Here is a 13,285-nt window from a genome sequence, read left to right as displayed (position 1 = left end):
CATGAGAAAGATGTCCTGAAACTTTCTTTTTAAGAACTTCGGGAACTTGTCGTCGGATATTTGGCAATGTTCCAAAAAGCCACTGGAAAAAAACAATAGCCGCTCCTCGCTATAAAACGGATAATTTGCAACAAACTCTTGCAGGTAATAACTTATACTTCAATGTGTGAAATGCTTATTTGTTATTTTATTATTGTTATTGCAAGTACACAAACAATACACAAAAACCTACAGTGCAGACTCCATATAGCCCGAGTCAGGGACAGAGTCCCTGACTCCTCCAGGGTCACTCTGGTTAAAATTTGCTCACTTTTAGCTTCATATCCTTTCTTGAGAAGCCATTAGGTATAACCGTGCCGGATTTAATGTTTTTAAAGTAATTTCTAAAAATCGGTATGGGTCACCCCATAGGGTCGCTCCAGATAAGAATTTTACCAATTTCATGCCATATTCTTCTATTAAGACCCATTAGCAATCTATCTACCAAATTTCAGCTTGGTATGACGATTTTGAAAAATCGGTATGGGTAACCCTGTAGGGTCCCTCAATATGAAAATTTTTCCAACTTGAAGTCATTTTTATCTATTAGGAGCCATTAGCAACCTCTGTACCAAATTTCAGCTTTCTACGACAATTTTGAAATTTTGGTGCATGATACCCCACCCACTCCGATGACCCCCACCGGTCATCCACTTGACCGATTTCGCCCATCTTCGAACTCGTTTCCTAATTTTGTCCAATATGCATATGGTAAAAATTTCAAGTCAATCGGTTCAGCCGTTTTGGCTCTATCGTGCCGGACAGACGGACGGACATGACGGTTCCATAAGCCCTGACTCGGGCTAAAAATATAAAAAGCATTATTTTTAAAATTAATCCCCCTCAAAATTTATAAATATTATATTATTTAACCAACATTTTGTATGACAAAATTTCCACTGGATTTGGATTGTAGGATGCATTCCTTTTGTGTTGTTTGATATAAATATGTATCAGTTTAGTTAGTAGTACTAACTTACAACTTAGTACTATACACGTTTGAAATCGGAAGAATTGCACTCATTTTATTTCCAGTAATTAATTCTTTTTGAAGATATTATTTGGCATATTTGTTTGTGGTCATTATAAACTGTAGTTCTTAACCTATGTGTATGAAATTATATACACTAGCATTATATAAAAAAATAAAGAGATATATCACACTCATTGACTCATTCTGATAGCCAAACGGTTACAAACTTTCAAGCCATGATCATGTTTAGGTAATTGTTAACAAATTATCACAGTGTTTTTGAGACAGACGAGGATTTAATAATCACTTACTCGGATCAAATCAAATTGCGTCATAATAACTTGACGTTAGGGGTTCAAAATGTTGATTGCATATTTCAACCTAGAAGTACTTGATCGTATTTCATTCACAATAAGACACGATAAGAATTGTCGGCCAACCCAAAGATTATAATTACAGAGGTATTCTTCTCGTAGGTGAGCTCGAAAATTTCGTCGCATATTCCTTTCAAGTACTTCTTTAGCCGTGGGTGTCTACAAATCGTACACAAAATATGTTGTTATTTTTGCATACATATATATCTACATGCCCACGAATAGCGAATATTAACCTTGATTGCGTATATAATAGTAAATACTTACTTCTCAATGACTTCGACAACACTTTTGGAAAATTCTTCCTTGTCATGCAGGGGCAAGGATGAAGCGAGGTTGTTGATTACAACAGAGTTAGCTTCTATTCCTAAGACCTCAACGATTTGTTGTCTTCCAAGCTTTGAGAGAATATCTGTGATTCGGCTCATAACCTAAGCAAAAAATCATCATTATGGTTTTGAGAAACATAATGTCCGGCAATGTTAAATTACCTGATTTTCATATTTTCTTTTCAAATGGGATGGTTTTTCACGTTCCTGCATTAGAATTAAAATGTTGTAGGCCGGCAACCCGCTACTTGCGCCCTGAATGTGATGATTATGGGGATTTGGAGCAAGTGGACAATTTATTTCTGATCCCAGTAAACCACCCTGTTTCACGGACACACTGTCACTCCGCATAATCCCGGTGGGAATAGGGCCCTGCTCATTGCATCCATCGTACAAGGTTCGAGAGATAAACTCGATGACTTCTGGCTTTGACAGTTTTTTCTCGTTGAATCTGTGCGAGAATAGCAAGAACCCGAAAGATATAACACTTGAGAGAATAAGGACGGTATATTTGTAGTATCTACCTGCCATGTTCCCATAATCGAACTCGTATATTGTTGTAGTACTCTCCTTCCTTTAAAATAACTAGGAAAATAGCACCAATCCCTTTGCAAAATTCTTCAGCAGATTCCAATGTCTATGAAAGATACATAATGCCATAATTTATCACCAGAACTGTAATTTTGTAAATGTAGAAATGTCTATACGGTGTTCTCACTTGAGAAGCGTCTAAAATGGATGCATGAATCCCATGGGCAAGCAATTCTTTCATCATATCGATTTTTTCTTTGATCATTGGATAATGACCAAGGGCACAAACGAGGACATCAACAGATCCTTTTTGTGTCCATTCTCTCCCCAGATTATTTTCTTCGTCTTCCTCTGGGTCATATCCCGCAATCAACTTGTCGAGGGAAATGCTTATTCCAACCCCACAAGGAGCATCATCTCTCCCTTCAATGGTCCCATCTTGTTCTAAATACATGGACGTTCTGAAATAAACATAAAAAACTGACTTGTTTTTCTTAAAATACTTTATAGGCTTTTAAGCAATACGTGCTTTCAACTGGAGTGAACTTTTTTCTCTAAATGGTAGTTGAATGAGCAGTCAGTCGGATATAGAAGAAAGTCAAGAAACTTCATCGACAACGTATTTTGTGGAAAAATGTCCACAACTTGGGAGGTATTTGGCTGCAGCTCGAGACCTCCGTAAAGGAGAAATAATTTTTCAAGAAAATCCTATCGCTGCTGCCCCACAGAAAAACTCTCAACTGATTTGCCCAGGCTGCTTTAGCCCAGCAAATATTGAGTGCCCCAAATGTGGTTGGCCAATATGTTGCTTAAATTGTCCTAAATTGGAAAGACACCGGGTAGAATGTGTAGCAATTTCCATTCGAGACGCCAGAAACAGAAACAGCGGCGCTACCCGATCTGCTCAGGACTGGATTTTATATCAGGATACACTAATGCTTTTTCGATGTCTCAGTTTGAAATCTGAAAACAAGGAAAAATGGAACACGTTGCTGGAAATGGAGAGTAATTGGGAGCAGTGGTCCAAGTATGTACACATAAAGAACTATTTTCTAAAGTTTCTAAAGTTTGTCTTAAACATCTATATAGCTATTTCTTGATCACTTTAATTTCCGAAACTAACTTCGTTTCGCTATCAATCACATTTTTAGATCACCCCTATATGCAAACGCCCAGGAAACAATTCAACGCATTCGAGATCAGTATGGAATTTCAGAAGAGTGCCACGACAATCGTGAAATACTGCATATTTTGGCCATATTTGATATCAATGCATATGAAGTGAAAATGCCAGATGTTAATATTCAGGGCTGCTATCAGTTAGCAAGCTTAGCAGAACACTCTTGTATCCCAAATGCATTTAAAGCCACAAGCAGTAAGTCAACTTAATTTTCAACAATGTATTATCTATTAATGTGACATTTGTTTTATAATAGTGGCATGATAAGTAATTAATTTTGTGTTCCGGTACCAGGTAGCACCCTTCTGCTGACTATGAGGGCCTTATCCGATATTCCAAAAGGGGCACACATTGCCACCACATATTGCGATGTGCTTTTGCCAACCAGTCAACGTCAGAGAAATCTGACATGGTCCAAGTTTTTTTATTGCCATTGTCTGCGTTGTACTGATTCCACAGAACTTGGCTCCTACATTTCTTCGTTTTTGTGCCCAGATTGTCCTGTTAATAGTGTTTCACCTCTAACGCCAATTTTATCACCCCAAACCGACATCATCAAAGAGGACGAGGAGGAAGACGACATGTGGAAGACTACATACAAAGACCATCAGTGCCAGACTTGTGGATCAATTTTTCCTGCACATCGTTGTGAAAGTTTTATGATTTTAGCTGAACAGCAATTGATGGATATAGATAAAGATTGTTCTGTTGAAAACAAGAACATTGCCGATTTTGAGGTAAATTGCTACTATACTTTACGATATATTTGTAGTTTAAGTATATAAGAATGAATCATTCCCGTTCCAATAATGTCTTACATATCCTCAATGCGTTAGTCAATGTTGTTTTTTTTCTCAGAGTTGGCTGGAGCACTGGACTCTATATCCTGCTGCCAAAATTCCTTTGACTGAATACTATCAGCAATCCACCACCAGGCCAACAATGCAAGTTTGTTCATCTGCTAACAGGAATAGCAAAAGAAGCGGTAGAATAAAGTACAGTACCTCCCAATTGGTGTACTTACATCCTCAACATGCTTTATCGTTGGATGCGTGCCATACTGCCTTTCTCTTGTATTCTTCTGAAAGCTTGTTCATGAACGAACTAACTAGAAAGAGTTCGCTTGGAATGCATTTACTACAGTCAACGGCCAGTATTTTTAGAGGTTACCTGATAACTTGCATCAATACATAAATTATTGATTATTCCATGTAAGTAACAACCCAGGGGTAATATTTATTTCATAGGTATCTCAATGTTTAGAGGAACGATAATGTACGAATTGGCAATGACTAAGGCAGCCATATTTGCAAGAGCAGCAGGTGTGGAACCAAAATCTGATAATCATAATGAAGAGGTTGACTTAAAAACACTAGCCAATGTATGTATGATCATTTCCTTCTAGTCATGAATATATACATACATATACCCATTGTATTATTATCAAATTATAACGATTGTTTCTTCTTGCTTCTACAGGAAATTATTTGCCTACTAACTGAATCTCTTGAAAATTTGCAATATGAATCTGAAGACCAGCCAGAAGGACGACTTTTTACACTTGGATTGAAACAACTTGAAGATTTTAAAATATTTTTCAAAGAAATTGTACCAGATTTGAGATTTTGATCGAGTTCTCCGAATCTTGCAATAAATATGTATATACAAACTCCATGCACAAACAAATGTAATTGAATTAATTCAAACCTAAAGTTTTTAATTAGACCATCATATCTTCCGCCAGCGGCTATGGTATCCATCGTCATCTTATTTTTACGGCGTTTCAAATCACAAACAACTTGAAACAGTAAACCCGAGTAGATGTTAGAGCAAAACGTCATGGCAGGTATCACTGTAATGTTGCACTATTTCAGAACAAGACGTAATTTAAGTAAACAGAGAGGAAAATATTGCTATTATTATTATTATTATTATTGTTACAATGTACCTTCATCCCAAATGTCTCGATATTACTGATGAGGATTTCAAGTTCGTGTAATGCCTCTTTAATACACGAAGCGGCTTCACCTTTGCGTTTCATGATCCCTTTTAACATGCTGCTAATTTTAGAAAAAGACCCTTCAACGTCCATCAGTTGTAGGAGCATGGTCACAAAGTGATCAGATAATCCCAAACTACACATGTGTGTTTGAATTTGTTGCTTGGAGTCTCGATCATTCTAGGATATAATATTACTTTTATGTAGATTTATATATTAGGTCATATATTTTATATATTCATGACTATTTTGTTTCTTGTTTATTACTTTCACTTCGGATAATAGCTTGGTGATTTTAGTGTAGTGTTTTTCGTCCACAGCATGATGGAGAAATACACCCTGCAGCAGTTTGGTATGGCCAAGACGAATGGTACAGCTCCTAGTTCTTAACCAGGGCAGTTCATTCACAATTTCAAACACAACTGATAAAACTTCTGCATCGGATATTAAGCTTCCTGTAACACAAAGCAGGCAATATAAGTAGTATGATGAATTAGTTCAAGTTCACGAGTTAAACGCATTTTTTTAGTAGTGTGATAATCTCATTAGATTATTTTTGTCATTTGAAAACAAAATCAAAATCAACATACCTTGAGCAGAGTCAATAATGTCAAACGCGCATTCAATCAGCTCCCGAGGATGCAACCCATACACTTTTCTTTCTCGAAATACTTTGTCAATTGTAAATCGTTTCAATTGATTGATTCCATATCTCCCAACATATCTTGCAAACGGGAGTCTTAGGTCGTACGGCAATCCGACAATGACACCACTGTGAGACATGAGATCCACACAATTGTCGATATTTTCATATAGAGCTGACTTTGGCAAAAGCAGAGGCGTATGCAATTCTGTGGCTCCATGTCGTTCAAACACTTGATAAATAACTCGCTTTACTCGTTGCATAAAATACAAACATTTAGATACACTCCCTGAGGGAAAAGGTGAGTTTCTACAAATCTGAAGATTTTTTCCTCCATCCATATCGTAAGTAGCATCTTCGACTGGGCTAACTTCCTGTTCAAAACAAGAGGCAACAAGATATTTGTACGATTTGGTTTTTGAACTTCTTAACGTTCTGGAAAATATGTCCCGTAATTCTGCCTCTTCCAAATGCGGAGGTGGCAAATAATCAGACTGAAGAAGCTCCAATGAAGTTGGACGTTTTGTGTGCTGGTGATCTAACAGCCACCTAAAAAAAGCAAAATGTACCCTGATTAGCAAATTATTATACATTTAGTATTTTTATTGTGCAACGTGTGTCATTATTTTATTAATATTTTTGGTTTTACTATCATGATTAACATACTTTGTAATGTGCGTAACTTGAGGGAACAGGGCTTGGTCAAAATCCTTTGGAAACGTAATTGCTCTTTGCCTCAAACCTACGATTACTCGAACCCTTTCCATTTCTGTCTGCGCAGGATGATAAAACATTTCAAAGAACATGATCCCCAAACTGTAAATGTCCACTTTCTAAATAAAGAAGGAAAACAATCATTCAGAGAAATTATGTACTCAAAGCAACGTGAGTACAGTTTTATTAACGTACTTGGTTGTATGATGCCTTTTGACCTGTTGCAATCAACTCGGGTGCGACATACAGAGCTGTTCCTATTTGTCCTGTCCGGGTTTCATCAGTGAAATCGAACGACTGACCATGATCTTGACCAACTGTCAAGTCCAAATCCAAATCATGCATTGTCTCGTCTTGTCTCCTATTTACATACATAACAAATAGGATACGAATTTTAAGAAATGCAATGTTGTAATATATTGATACACAATTCTGACTAAAACAACAGAATATCAATTACTTTGGAATCATCAAACTGCTAGATGTTGCCAATCCAAGATCTCCGATTTTCACGTTATCGAACGAATTAATAAAAATGTTTGCAGCTAAATTTCAAACCAAAGTGAGACAAATATTAAATACGTCCATCCATCAAAAAAGCTTGTGCAACTCACGTTTCAAATCCCTATGAATCATTCCCTGCTGATGTATGTGCACCAAACCCTCCACTATCTGTATTTGCGTAAAACAAAATATTAATCTTTTGTCATTCAAATAATATTTATTTCAAATGTCGTGTGTGAACTAACCTCACGAAAAAGTCGCCAAGCCCGATCTAGATCTTCACAAAGGTTATTATCGATAGCAGTCCTGTTTAAAAAATAACGTTTCATATGTTTCGCCTGGTAATTGATCAAACATGTAACGGTGTCACATACCTTAGGGTACTCTTTTCGCAATATTCCATTTGAATGTATAAAAATTGAGATTCTCGAAGGAATCCTGTGAGAGAAAGTGATGCGCTTTGGACGTCTGACCCAGTTGATGGCTTTTGTTTTGATACTGATGGATTAGTTTCTTCTGAAGTCGAGTCTGCATCCACTACGACGGATCTAGAGGGGAGTAATTCCGATTGCTCAAACACTATTTCATCGGAATCGTCCATTGTAATTCGCCTGAAAATATGAGAGAATATGGTCCAACAGAAATAAAGTTTATGTACTAGTAAATGTGTACTAACCGGAAGGATGTACCAAATAAGTCATCTTCATCTTCACTTGTTTCGTCAGACTCGTCGTCAGTATTATAAGTCTGCTGAGGTATAGCTGGTTCGGATTCACCCCAATCACTACTCTCACCACCTATCGCAGGAGCCAAATCCTCAATGTTGTCTACCAAACCTAGCTATATGAGTAGTATTAAAATAAATAGCGCAGTGACCAATATGTAAATATAAGTAAAGTACCAATATGCAATACATACACTATTTTGTTGCTTCTTGAATAGTGATTGAAAATGAACGGCGAGTTTATTCACAGATACAGCAGCCCGTTCAACGTTCGGTTTATCCTTGGTTGTATCGATGGATATTGAATCCGCCGTAGTGCTGGCTTCATCATCGCTTTCAATTACTGTTTCAATCCATGAATTAAAGTAACGCACAACATTCTCGTGGTTTAATTGTGACAGCAATTTGACCTCGCGAGTAATCTTTCTGTTCAATTGTTTATTCTTCGGGTTGAGCTTGATCCTTTTTAAAGCATAGATTCGTCCATCAAGTTTATTTTTTACCTCTGCCACAGAAAAGGTAAAAGTTATTATTATTTATGCAGGTGTAACTGATGATTAAGACTGACGAAATGGTTTTAGGGCACTTCATGCTTCACTATTCATTCTACACACTTCATGTCCCCATTCATGCTGGGGACACGAGCTGTGAGGTGATGAAGTGTGGGGTTTGAAGTGCCCGAACATCGACAAAACATACTGAGAACTTCTCCGAATCCTCCTTTTCCCAAAAACTTTAAGCTCTGAAATTCGCTTTGAACTCGAGAATGGCCTTTGAATGAGAGTGGTAGAGCCTGTGGGATGTCTGACTCTTCATCATCGTTTTCCTCGTCCAACTGGTTTTCAAATTACATATTATTAGTACATACTATATTCATATTTATGAATAGTATGTTTAAAAATTAAAGCAATACATTTAAAAAGTCATTGTTACCGTTTGAATATTTTCGTCGATTTTAGGCTGGAGTTTTAACGGAGAATCGGCAAACAAAGGAAGTTTTAGAAATTCGTGGTCCAAGAGATCAGTTGCCGAGTACCGAGAATGCTCAATTGGAGTGAGACACCTTACAAAAAAAATTATTATCACCATTGAAAAAAATGATTGGCAAGTGTTGAGTAATTGATGTTGAAAACTTTCTAACTTTCTAAAAAAATCTTGCAGGTCTGGCGGGAGCACGTTAGGAATTTCGGGAGGATTTTGAACACAGCTTCCATTGATTACGCTAAGTAGAATTACACCAAATCGGTAAATATCACCCTTTTTCCCACCTCGTCCAATGGATGGTGGAAATTTATCAGGAACATCCGGCAGCTTATTGAATGTCTGGTAAAATTCACAGATTTTGCGTTCAACGCCATAATCAGTTATTCTGACACAACCTGCAATTCAAATTAAACATCAATAACCAACAATGTTTATACTTACTCTACGAACTAATGCAAAAAATGAGGAATTTACCCGAGCTGTCCAGAAATATGCTAGTATCCCGCAAATAGCGGTGGACAATATCATTATCATGAAGATATTTAAGACCTTCTAGTACTCCTTTTGCACAATGTCGAACTAAACCACAATTTTGTGTGATTAATTATGACTAAAATAGTTAATATGCAAATAAAAATTTCTTGAATACCTAAGGCAATATCGACAGCCAGTGCTCCACTCAAGAATGACTGCAGCGATGTCCCTTTAACGAATTCCTGTATAATAAAAGCAACATAATTTGAGGATACAAACATCTGCTACCAAGTATTTACATACAACTGTAATGAACGAGGTGCAAAAAAGTAGTTGTACCTGTGTCAAATAAACGGAGAGGGTGCCAGGCTCGTCGATTGGAGAAAATGACTTCATTCCAAAATATAAAACAAGATTTGGATGTTCCAACTTGTGCAGTAAATTCATTTCCAATTCAAAACTGTGGATCTATTCAGATACATGAAAGTTGACAACATTGTAACAATACTATCATTGGGTTGTTGGGAATTATGGTTATTTAAGATAGTGTGTACCTGTTTCATAACTCCGTCAATTGTTAGTGTATCACCAGCTCCAATTGAAATAGATTTTAGCTCTTTTCCTTTCTTGTCAATCTTTGCTACAAATTTCCAATTGACAATTGCAACCAAATTACCCGAGCTTGACATCCCAGCGTAAACTGTTGTTCCACGTTCACTCTTTCCTAAATATTGTCCAAGTTTAATCTAAACATTTTGTGATTATATAAGGATTGGTTTGAATTTCTATTGTTTGTATTACCTAGAATTTCTCCACGGTAAAGCAAGGTTGATGTCTTTCCGCACATAAACTCTAGCACCACAAGGTCAGAAGTTTCTGAAACTGAGACGTCACTCTCCTCTGAATTGCTTCGCAATCTACGCTTTCCTCCTGCAGAAAATCTACGTTTGCTGGCGACTCTACCCCTCAAAGATGAAAACCCATCGCCTTTTATGGGGGATGAATTAGGACTTGGCGAAGGACTAGAACCATCCGCAGCGGTCGTGGTGGTAGTGGTGGCAGTAACGACAGGAAGTTGAGATCGTCGTTCCTTTATTTTTTTAAGTTCTTCCCGTTCTTCACTTTGCTTACGCAGAATCTCTTCTTTGATGGCCATTCGCTGATAAAAAGGACGTGAAATTGATAAAAGAATTGCAAATCCGTTCTACATGAAAAAAACGATGAAAGTAGTTTCACTTACCTCTCTTTCTTTCAAGTCGATCTGTTTACGCAGATTTTTTTCTTCCACTTGCTTTTGTCGCATCAGCATTTCATCATGAAAGGAGCCGATCGACCGTTTCTGGTGCGTGTAGAGGTAAGTCTGTCCTCAACAAGGAAAATTCATACCTTAATGTATATTTGCATTTGAAATAATTTTAATACAGTAGATCCAGTACAGTCTTACCTCTGCATGGCTCAGTAACTGATACAACATTTCTTGTCCATTCGCCACATACTCTGACGCTATATCATTTAATTCTGTTTCCAAGTCTGCTATTTCTTGTGATGATAGTCCCTTGTGCTCTTTGAATCCCAATACTGGACCCCTGAAAATTGATAATAAAATGCTAAACAATTTTTTAATGTTTTATAGAAGAAGCGAAGATGCAAGTTTTACCGCATACCTCTGAGGATAGTCTTGGGGGACGGTGACATGAATAACTAGAAACGTAGGAACTTTGTGTCCATGATTGACACCACCCCCGCTGCTTCCTCGTTGAGGAAGAAGGCGTACAGTAAATCTCAAGGGCTGTGTTGGCTCGCCGTCCCCAAGCTCTTTCACATCGCCAACGTAGATTGCCTGTAAATTATCAACATGTCCAGCAATTAGAAATTACATTCTTTATGCCATCATCAACCTACTTATGCACAAAACAGAACAATAAACAAATCTGTACCTTCACAACTTCCAATTCATCCTCTTGCCGTTGACGGGTACTGGTTTCGGAGTTATGTTCAGACATTTTAAGATGACTGATTGTGCGACATTGATTTCACAAGTCCCACAGTATCGGTCGACGACTCTTTGAAATAATTAAAACTGAGTTATTATTAGAATTTTGCCTGAAATCAAAATACATGAAAATACATACTGTAAAAATATACGGCGATTATAGCGACCACGCCACCGGACTCCTCCTCAACGTTATGCCTTGATGATGATTTTCGAGGAATGACCATTTGCTTTTCCACTCGAACTTTAAATGACTTCAAGTTTAGAAACCTTAGATTTTCTGTGATATTTTGTACAGTGTTATTTGAAATGTGTCTTATGACTCTTAACTCGATTTGATATTATTAACGATTGTACGTTGTATGTGTATATTAGTAATTATTTTATGTAGGGGTTAACCCGAGTTAAATGTGAGTTTACTAAGGTCTTATTACTGTTGGTTGTTATTTCCTTGATAAGAGCAACGATGTAAACAGCAGTGCTATTTGCAGGCTACATGTTGGTGGTTTGATGTTATAATTTAGAATTATCTACCGGTCCGGAAAGTTTGATAAAACTAATTTGATTTCCTACAAATAAATCCAAAAGTCGTGCGTGAAAAAGTGAATTGACATATGAGTCGACTAAATAAATGTTTTTGTGATTCTAATCCCGGCTGTCTGGCTCACGCAATTCCAGACGAGATTGAGTCTGAGCAACATGTCTCTCAACTCAAGAGGTTCAAGTTTTGAAGTCAGCAATGCAATTGCAATATTGCTAAGCGTCTCAAATTCATAATCAATCAATCGATCGCAATAATAGGCAATAATAAATTATTTATGAAAGTTATAAATCTCTTCCAATTAATAATAAAAGAGTAATTTTGCTAAAAGTAGTACATATGTATAGGTACGTAATACGTATTTGTGTCTTTAAGTAAGTACATAAAGTACAGGTCTATGTTATAAATTGGCAAACACAAAAGACAATATTTGAAACGATGATGCGGCATTAAAATTAAAGCCGGTGAGCATCGTTCATCATCGTTATTCCGCATAATGCTTGATCATCTCGCTTTCCCTGCTTTCCTAATATCTTGAAAGTGAAAGCATGAGGTCTTTGAGGACAAGTTGATCCTGAGACATGCTTCAGATAATAGTAGTACATGAGTTAAATGAGTTCAGAGTTTAGGTATGGAAAGATAATGGTGAAATTATTTAATAATTGATATTCCTAAGTTGGATATTAAAGCACAGACTTTCAAATAAGTACTTTTGAGTAAAAAAAAAAGTTCATTGTCCACCATGTAAGGTTATTGTTATGGTTTGAAACAAGCAATAAGGCATTTTGGATTTCTTTTCTCAGTGATTCACATTTTTCTGAGGTTATGTCCAACTGAATTGAATTCTCAAGCGCACGCCAATCACAGAGTGCAGACGCACATCGATTGGTATTAAATTGTCGATTGATTAACAATGAAATGTGAACATAGAAATAACATTAACATTTGACAAAGGAAACCTGGGTACCCTAATTCAGTGGTCTGAGTAATTACTAATTATAGTTTTAGTAGTACGCAGCAGTAAGGCGCATGAATTTTGAATACAATTTTTTTTTAATTCTATGATATTTGAGATGTACCAGAATATGCAGAGTATCACAAACGATGCAGTTATTAGATATGTACACACATATATGAATATGGCTTGCTAGAAAGCTTAATAAAGCGTCTATGTATAATTGCTCCTAATTCAGTGCAGAATGCGAAGTGCAATAAGTACAAATTTGTGTAATCATATAATTTAAAACTACGTCAACTGTACATTTTAGATCGCAATTTTGTAA

General features: G+C 36.7%; 2 protein-coding genes and 1 long non-coding RNA gene across 5 annotated transcripts; 2 read left to right on the top strand and 1 right to left on the bottom strand.

Annotated features, from left to right (window-relative positions):
* The first annotated feature begins 11 nt into the window (after positions 1-11).
* On the top strand, positions 12-5,100 carry LOC110842971 (SET domain-containing protein SmydA-8). Its single transcript, XM_022088860.2, has 7 exons — positions 12-144; positions 2,757-3,273; positions 3,398-3,621; positions 3,721-4,163; positions 4,285-4,591; positions 4,674-4,807; positions 4,906-5,100. Exons 2-7 carry the CDS (start codon positions 2,816-2,818, stop codon positions 5,053-5,055), a joined length of 1,716 nt encoding a protein of 571 aa, XP_021944552.1. The 5' UTR covers positions 12-144; positions 2,757-2,815; the 3' UTR covers positions 5,056-5,100.
* LOC110842970 (eIF-2-alpha kinase GCN2) lies at positions 1,038-12,158 on the bottom strand. 3 transcript variants are annotated; one of them, XM_035847364.1, is made up of 30 exons: positions 11,601-12,158; positions 11,406-11,548; positions 11,133-11,308; positions 10,913-11,054; positions 10,709-10,828; positions 10,270-10,627; positions 10,023-10,192; positions 9,808-9,936; positions 9,644-9,710; positions 9,469-9,573; positions 9,152-9,389; positions 8,944-9,073; positions 8,710-8,845; positions 8,205-8,515; positions 7,963-8,126; positions 7,661-7,897; positions 7,532-7,592; positions 7,397-7,454; positions 7,243-7,327; positions 6,978-7,143; positions 6,735-6,901; positions 6,016-6,617; positions 5,693-5,880; positions 5,375-5,605; positions 5,134-5,291; positions 2,434-2,707; positions 2,240-2,352; positions 1,878-2,166; positions 1,654-1,817; positions 1,038-1,545 (listed from the first exon to the last, which is right to left on the bottom strand). In XM_035847364.1, the coding sequence occupies exons 2-30, from the start codon at positions 11,469-11,471 to the stop codon at positions 1,419-1,421; spliced, it is 5,232 nt and encodes a 1,743-aa protein (XP_035703257.1). In that variant the 5' UTR covers positions 11,472-11,548; positions 11,601-12,158; the 3' UTR covers positions 1,038-1,418. The 3 variants fall into 3 exon arrangements, with proteins under 3 accessions (XP_035703257.1, XP_021944551.1, XP_035703258.1); XM_022088859.2 differs by having other exon boundaries at positions 11,406-11,531; XM_035847365.1 differs by lacking the exons at positions 10,709-10,828; positions 10,913-11,054; positions 11,133-11,308; positions 11,406-11,548; positions 11,601-12,158 and having other exon boundaries at positions 10,023-10,214; positions 10,270-10,394.
* LOC118434280 lies at positions 8,954-9,478 on the top strand. The gene is made up of 3 exons (XR_004833898.1): positions 8,954-9,064; positions 9,172-9,255; positions 9,350-9,478. It is a non-coding gene; the product is annotated as an uncharacterized LOC118434280 (long non-coding RNA).
* Positions 12,159-13,285: the final 1,127 nt, after the last annotated feature.

Source organism: Folsomia candida, unplaced genomic scaffold, assembly GCF_002217175.1.
Source record: "Folsomia candida strain VU population unplaced genomic scaffold, ASM221717v1 Fcan01_Sc002, whole genome shotgun sequence".
Taxonomy (NCBI): domain Eukaryota; kingdom Metazoa; phylum Arthropoda; class Collembola; order Entomobryomorpha; family Isotomidae; genus Folsomia; species Folsomia candida.
The sequence above is the reverse complement of the archived record's forward strand: the minus strand, read 5'-3'. Positions and strand labels throughout refer to the sequence as shown.